This window comes from Staurois parvus, unplaced genomic scaffold (assembly GCF_062004578.1).
Source record: "Staurois parvus isolate SC_StPar_1 unplaced genomic scaffold, SC_StPar_1.0 ptg000655l, whole genome shotgun sequence".
NCBI classification, from domain to species: Eukaryota; Metazoa; Chordata; class Amphibia; order Anura; family Ranidae; genus Staurois; species Staurois parvus.
Genome location: NW_028318451.1, coordinates 945001 through 964021, shown reverse-complemented (window position 1 = coordinate 964021; position 19021 = coordinate 945001). Strand labels below are relative to the sequence as shown.

The 19021-nt window shown below is 43.3% G+C and overlaps 1 protein-coding gene across 2 annotated transcripts in view; it reads right to left on the bottom strand.

The window, feature by feature from the left end:
- Window positions 1-19021, bottom strand: part of LOC149448845 (interferon-induced, double-stranded RNA-activated protein kinase-like) — a 143769-nt gene that overhangs the window by 122199 nt on the left and 2549 nt on the right. The window contains exons 2-3 of one of the 2 annotated variants that reach the window (XM_089694188.1): window positions 18693-18825; window positions 10955-11082 (exon numbers count right to left, since the gene is read on the bottom strand). In XM_089694188.1, coding sequence (XP_089550314.1) covers window positions 10955-11058 — 104 coding nt within the window. In that variant the 5' untranslated portion in view covers window positions 11059-11082; window positions 18693-18825. The remainder of the gene's footprint in view (window positions 1-10954; window positions 11083-18692; window positions 18826-19021) is intronic. The other variant, XM_089694189.1, reaches the window with a different exon arrangement.

Genomic DNA, 19021 nt, shown 5'->3' with positions numbered 1-19021 from the left:
CCCTCTCCCAACCCCTAAACTTAACCAAACTGATAAGGGTCTGTGCGGGCAGGCTTTGGGCTAGAGTAAGCGGCATCCGTTGACTCCAGTTTGTACCACTTCTGAATTAACAGGTGTATCTGACTCGCAGTTTACCACATCCTGGCCTGCATTTGACCTGACTTTTATGGCACTGCAAAACAAGCTTGAAGCCTGTCAACACAGGTCCTAAAATCAACCCGTAATGCTTAATCCCCACCAACACTTAGGGGACTATTTACAAAAAGAGTTGCTATGTCAATGTCTTAAAGCGGAGTTCCACTCACTCTGTAAAAAAATAAAAGTCAGCAGCTACAAAAACTGTAGCTGCTGGCTTTTAAAAAACAGCCACTCACCTGTCCCACGATCCCACGGTGCCCCCGCCGCAGCCCATTTCACAGCCCGTCCTGTATTCCAGGAGCTGGCATCTTCAGTGTGAGCACCCGGCTGTGACAGCTTGCGGCTTCACAGCCTGGTGCCCACTGCGCATGCGCTAGTAGTGCTGCGCTTCCTGAATGGCCCCGTCATCTTCTGGGACCTGTCATGTGTCCCACAAGACTACAGGGAGGGAGGGTAGGAGGACAACTTCCGCTTCCAATTGCCTAGGAGATCACAGCGAAAGTGGGAGCAGGTACCTGTCAATTTACGGGTACCTGCTCCCCAAAGGTGCAAATCCTTAATGGGGAGTGGGGGACCAATCTTTAAAGTGGAACTTCCCCTTTTGGGTGGAACTCCGCTTTAAGAATTCCCGCAGCTATCACAAAGAATTAGCTCCACCTAGTGACCATAATGCAGCATTTTCCTGAAATAACTCAAATAGGAAAAGTCTTCATTATAGAAGATGAAGCTGACAATCTTAAGAACTAAACATGTTACATGCTTGAAGCATTTGCACAGTAAACTTATTATCAATAGAATCCTTAGCATTTAGCCTAACCCTGAAATGTGAAACATAACATGATCAAATTCTTACCTTAACATAAAGCCTTAATCTATCACTAAGTTAACCCCTTAACCACTCCTTAACATTGAAGCTTAGAAACTCTATCATTAAAATAAAACCACTGATGTAAGTTTAAAATGCAGGCACCTAACACACCTATCTTATTCATTTGTATGGAATGTGTATACACATCTGCCCAGTGGAGCAAAGCCAGCAAGAAAAATCAAAGTAAATACTGTACTACACTTCTGACAACCAGTGTAGAGGGGCAGATTTTTTTAAAGAATATGTAAACCTAACATTTCATATACCTGTATGAAAAAGTATCCTGTTCTCTTTTGTTTGAAAACCCTGGGGTTCCTGCCATTACCTCTGCTTTCCTATTAAAAAATTACTACACTAAGCATAAGAGCACAGCGTGGTCAGCTTGCTACCTGTGCTGGTAACTCAGTGTGCTCTCCTCCAATGATCAGACTTCTGTCCTCACATGTTCCACCTGCACAGCCATTCACTGGAACGTTCTGTGTGCTGCTGTTTCTCCTCCACAAGCTCTTTGTTCTCAGCTGTGTAAGGAGCTTAGAGGGTATGTGAATTTTAAATATTGCAGCTTACTAGCCCATTTGGTGTCTGCTTTAGTTTTAATTTTTTCAAGCTAAGTACATTTTCTGCAAGTACAGTAATATACTTTTTCATTCTGACAGAAATCCAATGCCCGTGTAACTTTATGAACTGAAATCTATCTGAACTTCGGAAAGCCCCCTTCACCCATGTTATGAAGATGAGGACAGTGAGAGGTGTTTGTAGTCCAAATAAGGACAGCAAGCTTGGGTGACAACACTGCATACAAGATGAACATGAAGGAAAAAAAAGGCTGTAAAAACTAAAGTAGCCACCACATCTAAGGACTGGTAGGCTTTGTTCATAGGTTTAGATACGTGTCCATTTCAGAAAGAGTTACACAAATTTATCTGCTTTTAAATAAGCTTAACTATTTTAATGATCATGTGAGATTACTTAATTACCACTTGCTAAAGCCTAAGTTTGCTGAAAAAGCCTAAGAAAAAAAAACAGCAAATCTTCCTGTGCAGTAGGGATTCATGGAGCCGATGGAGCTGTGTCATCAAGAGTGCCTAACTATGCCCTCCCTTTCCACCCAGCTCCTCCATTCATAGAAGCCATAACTACAGATTATATGACTAAAACACAATCTATGAATACAGAATGAACAGGTGATTAAAGGTTCACCCCCTCAATTTACGGATTTTGATTAATTCATAGTAGCTATAGTTATAAGTGGAAAGGACGGGCACAGTTGGGCACTTCTGAGCAGTGCCCATCATGGCTCCATCAGCTCCATTAACCTCCACTGCACTGGAATCTTACAGCAAGGCAGGGGGGGCAATCAAAGGAGCAGAATGTCTACTAAAGGAGGAAACAGCAGCACAAGGGACACATGACATTGACTGGAAGTAATGTCCCTTGTGCTGAATTTGTTTTTCGTTTTTTTTTAACCACTTCCCGCCCGGCCAATAGGAAAATGACGGCCGGGCAGGACTCTCGTCAATCTGGGAGGGCGTCGTATGACGTCCTTCCCAGATCGCACCTTGAGCGTGCCCGCAGGGCCGTGCTGTGGCAAGATCTGTCACCGGCTGTGCACCTCGGACACAGCTGAAGACAGATCTGTGTACTGGCTCCGTTGCCAGTACCATGTAACCTGCTGTGACCAATCACAGTAGGTCACATGACAGTTGAAAGCAATGGATGGCTTCCTTTCATGCCATCTATTGTATAAAAGTGTGTCTACCTGTGAATGGTCACAGTGATCACATGCACAGGCTGGGCCAATCACAGCCCATCTGTGTCATGTGATTAAATGCTTGCTTACAGCAAATACATTTTTTGCTATAAGCAATCAAATTGTGTAAAAAAAAAAAAAAATACTGATCACTTCCCCAAAATAGTACAATGTTACTAAGGTAACAATTTAAAATATAATAAAAAAAAAATTTTTTTCGTACTGTCACCAGTCAGTGTCCCTGATCACCACCACACCAGTTATATGATGACACCGTACTGCACTGGTGACAGTATGTAAAAAAAAAATTGTGACTTTTTAAATTTCTTCATTTTCCAAAAAATTATGACAAAAAAATTAAAACTTCAAAAAACTCACCATGCCTCTTATGAAATACAGTTGCAAGAAAAAGTATGTGAACCCCTTGGGATTACGTTGAGATTTGCATGAATTGGGCATAAAATGTGCTCTGAACATCATCTAAGTCACAACAATAGAAGAACACAGTCTGCTGAACATAATACTACACAAACATTAGATGTCGCCATGGTTTAATTGCACATAACATGTAAACATTCACAGTGCAGGGAGGAAAAAGTATGTGAGGCCCTTGCTTAATGACTTCTCCCAGAACTAATTGGAGCCAGGAGTGAGCCAACCTTGACTCCAATCAGTGTAATGATATTGGATGTGTTGCTGACAGCTGTCCTGCCCTTAAAAAACACACACCTGTTTTGGGTTTACTGGTTTCAAGAAGCACTGTCTGATGTGAACCATGCCTCGCAGAAAAGATCTCTCAGAAGACCTACGATCAAGAATTGTTGACTTGCATGAAGCTGGAAAGGGTTACAAAAGTATCTCCAAAAGCCTTGATGTTCATGTGTCCACGGTAAGACAAACTGTCTACAAATGGAGAAAGTTTAGCACTGTTGCTACTCTCCCTAGGCATGGTCGTTCTGTAAAAATGACTGCAAGAGCACAGTGCAGAATGCTGCATGAGGTAAAGAAGAATCCTAGAGTGTCAGCTAAAGACCTACAGAAATGTCTGGCACATGCTAACATTTTTGTTGACACATCTACAATAAGGAAAACATGAAAAAAGAATGGAGTACATGGGAGGACACCACGGAGGAAGCCATTGCTGTCCAAAAAGAATATTGCAGCACGTTTGAAGTTTGCAAAAGAGCACCTGGATGTTCCACAGCACTACTGGCAAAATATACTGTGGACAGATGAAACCAAGATTGAGTTGTTTGGGAAGAACACACAACACTATGTGTGGAGAAAAAAAGGCACAGCACACCAACATCAAAACCTCATCCCCACTGTAAAACATGGCGGAGGGAGCATCATGGTTTGGGGCTGCTTTGCTGCCTCAGGGCCTGGACGGATTGTTGTCATTGATGGGAAAATGAATTCCAGAGTTTATCAAGACATTTTGCAGGAAAACGTACGACCATCTGTCCGCCAACTGAAGCTCCGCAGAGGATGGGTGATGCAACAGGACAATGACCCAAAGCATACAAGTAATTCAACAAAACAATGGCTGCAACAGCACAGAATATGCCTTCTGGAGTGGCCCAGTCAGAGTCCTGACCTCAACCCGATTGAAATGCTGTGGCATGACCTTAAGAGAGTGATTCACGCCAGACATCCCAAGAATATTGCTACACTGAAACAGTTTTGTGAAGAGGAGTGGTCCAAAATGACTCCAGATCGTTGTGCAGGTCTGATCTGCAACTACAGGAAACGTTTGGTTGAGGTTATTGCTGCCAAAGGAGGGTCAACCTCATTAAGTCCAAAGGTTCACATACTTTTTCCTCCCTGCACTGTGAATGTTTACATGTTATGTGCAATTAAACCATGGCAACATCTAATGTTTGTGTAGTATTATGTTCAGCAGACTGTGTTCTTCTATTGTTGTGACTTAGATGACGTTCAGAGCACATTTTATGCCCAATTCATGCAAAACTCCACATAATCCCAAGGGGTTCACATACTTTTTCTTGCAACTGTACATCGAACTGTCTACTTTGCAAAATGGATCATTTTGGGGATATCTGTACTGTTCTGACATTTTTGGGTCTCAGGAAATTAGATTGGCTGTCAGTACTTCAGGATTGATCAATTATCACATATATCCCATAGTTTGTGAACTCTATAACTTTCCTACAGACTAAATAATAAATACTGATTTGGGTTATTTTCACCAAAGAAATGTAGCAGAATACATCTTGGCCTAAATTTATGAAGATCAATTATTTGTTAGCAAACTTTTATAACAGAAACAAAGAAAAACGTGGGGTTGTTTTTTCAAAACCTTTGGTCTTTTTTTGTTAGTTTAGCAAAAAATAAAATCCCCACTGGTGACTAAGTACCACTAAAAGAAAGCCTTTCCATGTGGAGGTTAAAGCAGAAGTACAGCCAAAGTTCTTTTGGCTTTACTTCTCCTGTGGATCATTCTGCATTCCTGTGACCAGTTTTCAGCTACCAGCAGGGTGAAGCTTGCTGTCGGCTGATGTCAGGATCCACCCCAAAGACTGGAGTGGCACCTGACTTGAGAGAATGAGCCAGCTGCTCCCTCCCCCTCCACAGCCCAGCACTCCAGTGAGGGTGGGGGGGCAGAGCAAACAGCTCTGCTCAGAGCGGCTTTGAGAACTCAGTGATCAGCGGTCATGTGATTGCTGAATTCTCACACTTAGAGTAGGCAGGAGACCGATGCTGCAGCCACCTAGGTATGATTTAAAAAAAAAATTAAATACCATACTTCTCTTTTAAATCCCTTTTTCCTGCAGACATAAAGAGCGCTCCCTTGTCTTTTGTGATGACCTCAAAGAATATGTAAACCTAACATTTCATATTCGTACTTGTATAAAAAATTATTTTCTTCTATATGTATTTCTTCCTTTGTGTGAAATCTGTGGAGTTCCTGCCAGTCCCCTTGCTTTGCTATTAAAAATTGACTACACTAAGCAGGAAATCACACCGTGCTTTAGCTACTCTCCTCCAGTGATCAGACTTGTCCTGACACCACACACACACACACGCAAACACACAGCCTTTCACTGGGAAGGTCAGTGTACTGCTGTTTCTCCTCCCACAGCACTTATGCAGCAGAGAACAGAGGGAATGTGATCGCTTATAAAAAAGGATAAAAAGGAGTATATAATGTTTTTTTTTTATATGTATACACTAATATTTTGCCTTTCATTTCTATTTTAAACCAAATGGATTGTTTTACAAGTTGAGGGTTACAATCACTTTAAAGTGAATAACATTGTAGAAAGTTCACTGTATGGATTACGTCTATATTTATACACGGTGATCATATACCCCCTAATATCATCTCTTCTAACAAAAGAATAACAGTTCTGCTAATCTTTCCGTATAGCTGAGCTCCTCCATACCTCATCAGTTTGGTTGCTCTTCTGTGCACTTTTTCCATTTACCCAATATTCTTTTTGTGAAATGGTACCCAAAATGGAACTATCTATTCTGGATAAGGTCTTACTAATGATTTGTACACTGGCAGGTTATGTTTGTCTCTCTGGAGTCTATACCATAAGGATTGAGGATTGCAGTAATCTATCGGCCTCCTGGACCCGTATCCCGCTTCCTCAACGACTTTTCCGCCTGACTACCCTTCTTCCTCTCCTCTGAGCTACCCACCATCATCCTTGGTGACTTCAATATCCCTATCAACATCAACAAACTGGCTACATCCCAACTCCTCCACTTAACCTCTTCTTTTGCACTCACACAGTCCTCCACCCACACCGACGGGAACACCCTGGACCTCGTTTTCTCTCATCTCTGCACCCTCCACAACCTCACAAACACCCCTTTCCCTCTCTCTGACCACAGCCTCATTACATTCTCCGTCTCCCCATCCTCTAACACCTCCCCCCCCAAAGTCAAACCATCACCAGCCGTAACCTCCGTAACCTCCGCAACCTGAACCCACTCTGCAGCTGACCGTCTGTACGACAGTATCTTTCCACTGTCATGCCCTGACCTGGCCACTACTGTGTAGAACGACTCACTGTCAGCTGCCTTAGACTCCTTAGCATCCCTAACCACACGCAACATTAGACCCCAACCACTTCAACTCTGGCAGAACAACCACACTAAAAATCTTAAATGACGCAGTCGTGCACTGGAGTGATTATGGCGCAAAACCAGATCCCCTCGAGCGTTCTCCCTCTACAAATCCGCCTTCCTCACCTACACCTCCTCCCTCCACGCCGCCAAACAAGCCTACTTCGTAACCCTCATCAACACCCTCTCCACCTGTCCTCACCGGCTCTTCTCCGCTTTCAACTCCCTATTCTCTCTCCCCCCACCTCCACCCAGTACCTCACTCACCACCCACGAGATTGCCAATCACTTCCAAAACAAGATCAACGCAATCCGTAAGGACATCGCCAATGCTCAATCTACCTCCCCACCTAGCCTCCCTCCCACTATAACCCCCTCAACTCTCCCCTCCTCTGACCTCGCAACCACCCTGCCCCCCACCACACCTAACATCCCGCACACTATAACCTCCCCAACACTTGCTACCACTGAGGAGGTCACTAAGGTCTTCTCAGAAGCCTGCCTCACCACTTGCCCCCTTGACCCTATCCCCACACAACTTCTCTGGTCACCCTCCTCCTCCATCCTACGCTCCCTCACCCACATCTTCAATCTCTCCCTCTCTACTGGTGCATTCCCCTCCCCCCATAAGCACATGCACATCACCCCCATACTCAAAAAACCCTCCCTGGACCCCACCGACCTGAACAACCTTAGACTTATCTCCCTGCTGCCATTTACATCCAAGCTCCTTGACCGCTTAGTCTACAATCGCCTAAGCTCCCACCTCACTGACAACAACCTCCTCGATCCACTACAGTCTGGCTTCCGTCTCCTACACTCCACCGAAACCACCCTACTCAAAATCACTAATGACCTGCTAACTGCCAAAGTTAATGGCCACTACTCAGTCCTCCTACTCCTCGACCTTTCCGCGGTCTTTGACACAGTTGACCACCCCCTCCTCCTTAATTAACTACACTCCCTCGGCATCAGAGACTCCGCTCTCTCCTGGCTCTCCTCCTATCTATCCCAAAGCTCCTTCAGCGTTACCTATAACGTTACCCCCTCCCTCTCTCTCCCCCTCTCTGTTGGGGTCCCCCAAGGCTCTGTCCTCGGGCCCCTTCTCTTCTCCATCTACACCTCCTCCCTCAGCAAACTGATACACTCCCACGGCTTCAACTATCACCTCTATGCCGATGACATGCAAATTTACCTGCCCGTATCATCCACCTACTGAACGACATATCAGACTGGATGTCGCTCCATTTCCTCAAATTGAAGCTTTCTAAAACCGAGCTCCTAATTTTCCCCCCAGCCCGCGCCCCCCCCCCCCCATCCTCTCCATCACGACCAACAACGCCACCATCAGTCCCACCCCGCAAGCCAAAGTCCTAGGTGTCACTCTAGACTCAAACCTGTCCTTCCAACCCCATGTCCAATCGCTGGCAAACTCATGCAGGCTCCACCTCCGCGACATCCCCAAAATACGTACGTTCCTAACCCCAGACGCTACTAAACAACTCGTTCACTCCCTTATTATCTCATGTCTGGACTACTGCAACTCCCTTCTCACCGGCCTACCCCAACACTGGCTATCCCCGCTTCAGTCTATCCTGAACTCAGCGGCCAGACTCATCCACCTTACCAACCGCTCCACTTCTGCCACCCCCCTCTGTCATTCCCTCCACTGGCTTCCAATTGCCCAATGCATTCATTTCAAACTACTAACATTGACATACAAAGCCATTCATAACGCTGCCCCAAACTACCTCACCGACCTGATACCCAAATATCACCCATCCCGTACTTTTCGCTCCTCACAAGACCTCCTAGCTCCCTGGTCTCCTCCTCCCAAGCCCGACTGCAGGACTTCTCCAGGACTTCCCCCATCCTCTGGAACTCACTACCCCAATCCATCAGACTGTCACCACCTACCCTCCTCACCTTTAGGCGCACCCTGAAAACCCATCTCTTCAGGAAAGCCTACCCCACCCTCACCTAACAGCCGATCTCCTCCACTCCTCCTACCACTCCATCCCCAACAGCCAGTTCCTCCTGTACCACTATCCCTCCCTCCTAGATTGTGAGCTCGAAAGAGCAGGGCCTTCGAACCCCTCGTGTATTGTTTTGTTACTGTACTGTCTCATGTACTGTCCCCCACTATAATGTACAGCGCTGAGCAAACCTTTTGGTGCTATATAAATACTGTATAATAATAAACCTCTTTTAATACAAGAAAGTATTTTGCTAGCCTTAGAAACTGCAGCTTGGGATTGAATGCTATTATTGGGTCTATGGTCTACCAGAACAACCAGATCCTTCTCCTCCACTGACTCCCCCAGTTGTACTCTTCCTAGAATGTATGAGGCATGCATGCTTTTAGCCCCTAAGTGCACCACTTTACATATATCAACATTAAACCTCATTTGCCACCTAGCTGGCCAATTAAACAAGGCCTGGTTGCAAGCTGAAGACATCATGCAAGGATGTTATTTCAGTACACAGCTAGGTGTCATCTGCAAACACTAAATGTAGTCTTTTAAATCACAAACTCTAAATCATTTATATATAGGTTAAAAAGTAAGGGTTGCAACACTGAACCTTGGGATACACCACTAATAACCTTAGATCACTGTATAACTCATTAATCACTATTCTCTGAATATGGACTTTCTAAAAAAAATTAGGAACAATGGCTTTGAAATAACAGGGCTCAACTCTTAGGGGACATTTAGGTATAAGCCATCTGGTTCAGGTGCTTTATTCATTCATTTATTTATTAATTTATTCATTTTGTGGCCTCAACTTCCTTTTTATGCTTTTACAATAGCAAAGCTTGTAGTTTGGTGCCCTAAATAACTGCTAGGTCACATCTTTTACGTAAGACACTTCATTGTTTTTTTGCTCTTATCATGGCATAAAATATTGTGATAATGTGTAAATAATCTTATATAAGATGGTTATTCCTACCAATGATGGAAAAAAAATTGTATGGCCAGTAATTAAACAGGGAAAAAACAGGACAAAAGTGTGGATATACAGTAGTATACTTGGATTTTGCAAAAACATTTGACTCAGTTACCCAAGCACAACTAATGTGTAAGGTAAATTTACAGGTTTGGAAAAGTTTGAAATTGGATAGAACACTGACTGAAAGACCATATTCAGAGAGTAGTTGTTAATAATACATATTCTGAATGGTGTAAACTTTTTAGTGGTGTACCAAAACGTTAAGTGTTGGGACCCTTACTTTTTAATATATTTATAAATAACAGTACCATTTCAATCTTTGCAGATGACACCAAGCTATGCAGTGGATTATCATCCTTATAGGATGTCTGATCTCAATGCACTGTTTAGTTGGGCAACTGTGTTATGAACTTGGGGGCCAAAAATATTCATGCAACATACGTGCTAGGAGAACAGCTGGGGGAATCAATGGTGGAGAAGGATCTGGGAGTTCTGGTAGACCATAAGCTTAATAATAGCATGCAATGCCAAGCTGTGGTTTTAAAAAAAGAGATATGGACTGAAAAGAGAGAGATATAATTTTATTCCTATGCAAGTCATGGTAAGACCACCTCTGGAATATGAAGTTCAGTTTTGTCTGCCAGTTCACAAAAAAGAATATCAGAGAACTGGAGAAAGAGCAGAGAAGGGCAACCAAGCTAATAAGATGCATGGAGGAACTCCGCTATGAGGAAAAATTATCGGACTGAATTAATTCTCTCTTGAGAAGACTAGATTAATGAGAGAATGTATCAAAATGTATAAATACATAAGTGGTCCATACAGTGAACTTGGTTTTGAGTTATTCACTTTACGGTCATCACAGAGGATGAGGGAGCACTCTTTATGGCTGGAGGAAAAGAGATTCAATCTCCAAATACAGAAAGGCTTCTTTACAGTAAGAGCTGTGAAAATGTGGAATAGACTCCCTCAAGAGCTTGTTCTGACCAGCGCAGTAGATTGTTTTAGAAAAAGCTTGGATTCATTCCTAAATGCACATAATATAACTGAATACTAATATTTATAGGTAAAGTTGATCCAGGGAATAAGGATTGTCTATAGGGGGATATTCATGCAAGAAATATCTGCAAATGTCTCTAGAACTGTACCTGCAGTCATGAGGAGGTCCAGTGGGCTGACAATCAAATATGGGTGTTGATTTCTTTGCCAAACAAAAGTTCAAAAGCTGTCCTTTGTAGTTTAACGTTTCCATTGTTGTTGAAAATTAAAAAGGAATCTGTAAGCAGGAAACAAAATGAAACTTAGAAAATCATTATTCATAGCTGAAAAAATTCACTGAACAGTATCAGGCATGGATTGGTAGTCTTGCAACTTTGGCAAATGGCAAAAGAGCTGGTACAATTTAATCTCTGGATTAGAGTAAGGCATTAAAATGGTAGCTTGGAAGGGAAAGGTGAGGATACATAGTTACATAGTATAAAGGATTACAAACACTTAAGACTAGTACACACAAGCCAAATGACAGACGGCATCAGTCAGTTCAATAGAAACCAGCCAACATTCGGCCCATATCTATGGCAGCCGATCCGACAGAAGCCGGCCTTCTGTCGAAGGGGCATGACCAAAAAAGGTCTGCCGATTGGCTATCAATCAGCGCTCTCAGCCAATGGTTGACAGCACTGACAGGAGTGTGCTGGCGGGGGGGCCAATCCCCCATCAGAACACAACACCCCAGCAGAGGAGATCGCTGTACTAACACCCGATAATTAGCACACTGGCACCTCCTGGGCTGTCAGATTTTTTTTTTTTGTTCAGCCCGCTGGGTGTGTACTAGGCTTTTTGGAAACAGTTGCTTGTGGGTTCAAGTATTATCATTTATTTTATATTTTTTCAAGCACACAACAGCATCATCATGGAAGGAATATGATGAAGAACTATCTTAGGCCCCCTTCACACCTATTCCTTGCAGTACCACACAATGGTATCGCAGTAGTCACATGTTAGTGTGGCACACTACAATGCAAAGCATGGTAACACACTTCTGTGGGGGAAAAAAAGGTATATGTGTGACTTAGGTTCATTGTAGTGCAAACATTAACGCACTGAAAAGGACTGGACAGGTGTGACTGGGCACTAGAGTTTGGCTACACCTTGCAAATTACAGAAACATTTAGATTTTGACTTTACCCTTTAATATTATTATTATACATTATTTATATAGCGCCAACAGTTCGCTCAGCGCTGTACATTACAATTACATTAATATCTGTTAATCTCAAGTAAAGCAGCAATGGTTTTTCCTATACTTGAGATGATGCCTTCCAAGTATACAGTAGGTGCACTCAAGGTTTCCTTGGCTACACAAAGCAGTCATGGGTGCTAAACTGATTTTGGGATATGTCCCATCATTTTTTAAAGTGAAATGTGACAGAGGAGAAGAGAAGTCTGTCGAAGTGTACATTTCACTTGCTAAGCTAAGGTTTGTGGACTGCAGTTAGCCATTGCACTGCTATTCCCAGTTAGACTTACCAATAATGGCATTTCTAAGACTCTTCCTGGACCGCAACCTAAGAGATGATTGGTTCCTCCCTCTACAGAAAACACAATTAAAACTGTTTAAAATACCTTCCACCCCTTTGTCCTAAGGCTGAGATACAGTAGACTACCTCTAAGAGTGTACAAAGGGAAAAAATATGCCTATGCAATTTAAAATATAAAAAGAAAGGGTGGGAAGAAGGCTTGCTGTCCTGGAAGATTACTAGAAATACAGTTACGAATAAGTCCAACTGGGAATTTCCCCAATCATCTTCCAGGACAGCAACTTGAGAGTAAAAGCAAGTAATAAAAACAAGAATACTTCTGGGAGAGACTACTGGCAGCAGGGCTTCATTGTCAAATGCTAGGTCTTACTATGAGAAAACTTCCACGGTACCTCAACTAAATCAAATGGCACAGCAGACAGTGGTGACTAACAGTCACTGCTCTCTGATCGGAGCGACTGAGAGAACTCAGCAGTCAGTGGTCATGTTCTCACACTTAGAGCAGGAGGGGGAGAGATGCTGCATCCACCTAGGTAAGTATGATTTGAGAAAAAAAACAAAAGCCATACTTCTCTTTTAAATGAAGGAGGTACCTGCTATCCTTTATTAAAAACAAAAGTTTGACATAGTCATCTGGCAATGGAGGCCTTTAAGTCCTACATTAGGGCCATTACACAAGACAAAAAAAAAAAAAGATTTAATCTACTGAAGTCTCTAGTAGAGCTCAGGAATATGTATCTATTTATCTAAAGAAGTAAAGCTCTCTTCCAGGACTTTAAAGGACAAGTTCACCTTTGGAACACGTTACATGTTTCACCTGTTTTTAGGGTGTGAAATGTAACATGTTCCCATAGCCGCAGTGGCTGTGGAGCACGGTGGTACTTCATTGAAGCTTTCTGTCAGTATATCTGCTTGCTTATAAGGCAAACACATATTTTGACAGGTCTACAGGAGACCTGCATGGAATCAGCAATCTACTGATTGCTGGTGCAATGCTTCACAGGCTCCTTTGGACAAAAATAATAAATGCACATGTTTTTACCTGCAAAAAAAATGTGCATTTGTTATTTTTGTCCAAAAGGTGAACTTATCCTTTAAGGGTAAACTGTGAAATTTTTGCCTACCCTTCATTTATTTTTATCAGGACAAGTAGAAATTTCCACACCCCTGATGTCATCCCATCAATTTAGAGTTAACCATGAAAAACGACCCTAGAATTATTGCTATCACTCTGGTGTGCACTGCGATACTGAATATATGTGGCATTGTTGTGTACCCAACAGGTGCTTTGCATTCATGTGTGTGCATAAGGAGGCATGTGTGCACCTGTAGTATGTGATAGCATACTCCCAGTAACAGGTTCTGTTCAGGGAGACATCAGAGCCCCTAATGTCAACACTACACTCTGCTGAAGCCAATCAACCGCAGTCTGTGCTCGATCAGGTTCTCAGCCAAAGTGATTGTAAAGGATCATTTAAACAAAAAAAACAAACAAACATACATATATACATATGCATACATATACTTACCTGCTCTGTGTAATGGTTTTGCACAGAGCAGCCCCAATCCTCCTCTTCTCAGGTCCCCCGTCGGCACTCCTGGCTCCTCTCCCCCCACCATGTGCCCCAATAGCAAGCCGCTTGCTATGGGGTCACTCGTGCGGGCTTCATCCCGAGGTGGTTCTGTGTGTTCATAAGTACAGCTCAACCCCGCTCATTCCTTACTGGCTGTGAGTGACAGCATTTGGCTCCCGCTGCTGTGTATGAGCCAATGAAGAGGGAGAGAGCTGAGAAAGCCTCTGCTCTTGGGCACAGCACTGTATTGAGATCAAGCTCAGATATGTATAAGGGTGTATTATGAAGGTTTTTACCTTAATGTATAGAATGCATTAGGGTAAGAAAAAACCTCCAGGCTTTAGAATCACCTTAAGGCCCTATGGTTAAAGTATGTTAGGGGAACTGCTCTGCTTTTAAAAAGCTCTTTGTTTATTCCAAAGTGTCAAGAAGATGTGTTCCGAGCAATTATCTGCACAAGAAAGTCCAACATATAAATTTGAAGGACTGCTTGAGGTAACACATGAACTGTTCACAGCACAACTCAATTTGGGAAACAATCATAAGATATTTTAATGCCCTTAACCAACAGATACAGTATAACAAAATGTTACTTTTCATTTTTTTAAATTGATCTTTCTAGAAATACAAGGTCAATTCCACTTCTTATAAGCTGAACTAAAAGCACAATTATTCTTAACTGCCTTCTGAGTTGTCTTCTGTAAACTACCTATTCCTTCTCCAACAGGACTGATTATCCTTCACTTCATTTTGCGAAGCTGCAAGAGGAAATGAGAGAAAATCTCTCCAAATGATGGAAAATACCCTTTTAGGCTAGGTTCACATTAGTCAAAGCTCTGGCAATCTGAGGTGGATCACTGTCAGCTGTTCAGGAAGCGATCCTACCGACTCCTGAATTCCTGTTTTTTTATTCTTTTCTGCCGAATGGCAGTGCATAAGACTAATGATCCGCAACCGCGACCTAAACATTTGGCTCGCTGTTGCAGCACAGCTCCATTGACTTTAACCCCTTGGCGCCGGCACCTCCCGGCCCTTTAAGGGTTTCAGAAGCTGGGAGGTGGAGCGGGGTTTTAGGGTCATATGACCGCCGTGATTCGCCGTCACAGTGGTCACATGATCGGGAAAGGTTCCAATCGAAACCTTTCCGTGAGTACCGGACATGTGTGCTGAGAGCGCGCAGGGCGCGTGCTCTCAGCACATGTTTTTCTTAATTGCACATAAATGTGCGGCCACTCGGTGTCTAGGCCCAGACGCCGGGAAGCCGCACATTTGTGTGCGGCCGGCGTGAAGAGGTTAATATTCAAGTTTGAAAGGCGCTGCCGCCTGTCAACTCGGCATGTTGTGTTAAATTTGCAGCATCACTGCTGCAACATATGAACAGCGTTCCTCACCTGTGTTTTAGCTTTAGGTGGAGGGCCAGGTGGCAGTAGAACCACAGCTCAGCCGCCTGTGTGAGAGGAGCCTTAGGCTCCATGTACACTGCAGCTGATAAACTGACGTTTAGGAGTTGTTCAGCATTTTTTTCAGCAGCCCCTGAACTCTCCCTAATGTTTTCCTATGTGTCCATGCATACATCGTCGTTTACAGGCAGTTGAGTTTTTTTGAACGCACCAAACTTGCATCAGGAGTAGATTTATTAGCGTTTCAAACAGGTGTAATCGCAGCTAACCACGTTTATAAGTGTTTGTGTTGGGAAATTTTTTTAACTCTTCCATTTCCAGATGCTGTCCAGAGCCTTTTTTCATCATGAAAAATGCATGCAAAGCATTTTCCTGATACTCAAATGGACCTTGTACACCATACTTGGAGGTTTCGCGTGAAAGAAAATATGTTAGACACTGCTGCAAATATTTCTGCACAGAAATGAGCTGGAACACATCCAAACACCACAAAAAAAAAAAAAAAGACAGCTAATCTCAACAAATACTGCTCTCTCTGCTTCTGCTCTCTCTAGTTCTCTCAAAATGTCTGAAATAGTAAATTTTTTTACTGTTTTTCAGTGCATTTTGGAAGGTCTCCTGAGGTTATCATTAACCGCTTGCTGCCCTGCCACTGTGTATATACGTGTGCAGGGCGGCAGTGGAGCGCAAAAGCACGTTTTAAAACGTGCTCCGCGCTCCCGACACATTCGCGGGTAGGGGGCGCGCGCGCGCTCCCGCCGACCCGCGGGTGACACGATTGGATCCAGGAGGGATCAATCATTAGATTTCAGCCAGTGATTTCTGGCTGAAATCACATGATCGGTCCCTGTCCTATCCTGTCCTGTGTTGACATTTACACAGGGCAGGATATGATGTCATTCTTCTCTGCCTGGACACATTCCATTCCAGACAGAGAAGAAGACATCCAAACAGTGAGTAAAACACTACACACTGACAGAACACTCTAGGTCACATTTAACCCCCTGATCGCCCCCCCCCCCCCAAGTTAACCCCTTCACTGCCCTGTCACCAGTGTCACTGATCAGTGAACCAATTTTTACTGATCACTGTATCAGTGTCGCTGGCGACTTCCGATAGTGATAGCGCCCCTCCCAGATAGCGCCAGTTTGCCCGCCAGTACACCAGTAATCCCGTTTAACCCCTTGATCACCCCCCCCCCAGTTAACCCCTTCACTGCCCTGTCATTAGTGTCACTGATCAGTGAAGCGATTTTTACTGATCACTGTATCAGTGTCGCTGGCAACTTACGATAGTGTTAGCGCCCCTCCCAGATAGCGCCAGATTGCCCGCTAGTACACCAGTAATCCCATTTAACCCCTTAATCTCCCCCCCACCCAGTTAACCCCTTCACTGCCCTGTCACCAGTGTCACTGATCAGTGAACCAATTTTTACTGATCACTGTATCAGTGTCGCTGGCGACTTCCGATAGTGTTAGCGCCCCTCCCAGATAGCGCCAGATTGCCCGCTAGTACACCAGTAATCCCATTTAACCCCTTAATCTCCCCCCCCCCAGTTAACCCCTTCACTGCCCTGTCACCACTGTCACTGATCAGTGAAGCGATTTTTACTAATCACTGTATCAGTGTCGCTGGCGACTTCCGATAGTGTTAGCGCCCCTCCCAGATAGCGCCAGATTGCCCGCTAGTACACCAGTAATCCCATTTAACCCCTTAATCCCCCCAGTTAACCCCTTCACTGCCCTGTCACCAGTGTCACTGATCAGTGAACCGATTTTTACTGATCACTGTATCAGTGTCGCTGGCGACTTCCGATAGTGTTAGCGCCCCTCCCAGATAGCGCCAGTTTGCCCGCTAGTGCACCAGAAATCCCATTTAACCCCTTGATCGCCCCCCCCCCAGTTAACCCCTTCACTGCCCTGTCACCAGTGTCATTGATTACAGTGAACAGATTTTTACTGATCACTGTATTAGTGTCACTGGTGACTTCCGATAGTGTTAGCGCCCCTCCTAGATAGCGCCAGTTTACCCGCTAATGCACGGGATTTTTTTTACCAAAAACATGTAGCAGAATACATTTTGGCTTAAATTTATGACTAACTTTGAGTTTACGATATATTTTTTATAGCTGAAAGTAGAAAATATTGTTTTTTTTCAAAAGTTTCGTGGTTTTTTTGTTTATAGCGCAAAAAATAAAAAGTGCACAGGTGATCAAATACCACCAAAAGAAAGCTCTATTTCTGTGAAAAAAAGGACGTAAATTTCGTTTGGGTACAGCATTGCATGACCGCGCAATTATCATTTGAATTAGTGCAGCGCTGTATAGCAAAAAAAGGCATAAATTACAGTATCTATACCATAGTTTGTAGACGCTATAACTTTCACACAAAGCAATCAATATACACTTATTGGGATTTTATTTACCAAAAACATGTAGCAGAATACATTTTGGCTTAAATTTATGACTAACTTTGAGTTTACGATATATTTTTTATAGCTGAAAGTAGAAAATATTGTTTTTTTTTCAAAAGTTTCGTGGTTTTTTTGTTTATAGCGCAAAAAATAAAAAGCGCACAGGTGATCAAATACCACCAAAAGAAAGCTCTATTTGTGTGAAAAAAAGGACGTAAATTTCGTTTGGGTACAGCATTGCATGACCGCGCAATTATCATTTGAATTACTGCAGAGCCAAACAGCAAAAAAAGGCCTGGTCATTAAGGGGGGTAAATCCTCTGGGGCTCAAGTGGTTAAAAACGCTCCTAAACACAAATGCTCATAAACGCGGTATGCAAACACGGCTAAACAGACTTTTTTAACCTACGTTTTCCAGCCGTCAGTTTCCATCATTCAGAAGTGTCCCGTGTACATGGAGCCTTAGACAGCTATCACCAGAACAGGTGTATCACGGAAAGCTTTTCCTCACCTTGTTCTGGTGACAACTATAAAACAAATCAGATTTTGCATCATTTTCTGCCATGGTGAAAGTAAATACAAAGGGTGAGTCTCTCCAGCGGGGGCACAGACAGCAATAAAAACTGGACAGGTTTTCTATTCCTTTTCTTTCCTACTCAATTCAAATTAAAAGAAATTAGAATTAAAATAAACGGCCTTGAACTGCAGCTAGCAAGGAGACAACTGCTTTGCTGGTGAGCACCTGTCTCCAGCTTCCAGCATGTGCCCAAGGCGAGCTCCAGCAACAGGAATGCAGAGATGTGAGTTGTGTCAGTCACACCTCCCTCTTCATTCACATGTCAGTGTTTGAATTACGCACTTCTTGAATTTTTATAGGAAAAATAATCTCAAAGTTTTAGGAAGCCTAAATGTTCAGTTTGGCGGCAATTTCTTTCCTCGTTTCTATTTGACATTTCTTACCAGTCCTGAAAATCTGGCTTGGGATAAGCTGGCAGTACTGCAAATTGTCTTCCCCGGATAATCTTCAAAAGTCTTCTATGTTTCCTTTGGGATAAACTGGAGGAGCAGAATCCACAAAGCCTGAATCAGTCTACTGTGAAAGAACCAGAAGAATCAGAAAACAACTGTGAAGATTGCAGTATACAATTTGTAGATTCCCTCTCACTTTCTGCTTGGTAAAACATTATCAACAATACATGAACTAAGGGTAAATCTCTAAACCCCCATCATTCACAGTTGTTTCTGGAAGTGTGACAATGCTCAAGATGAAGAATCTCATTTTTTTTGAT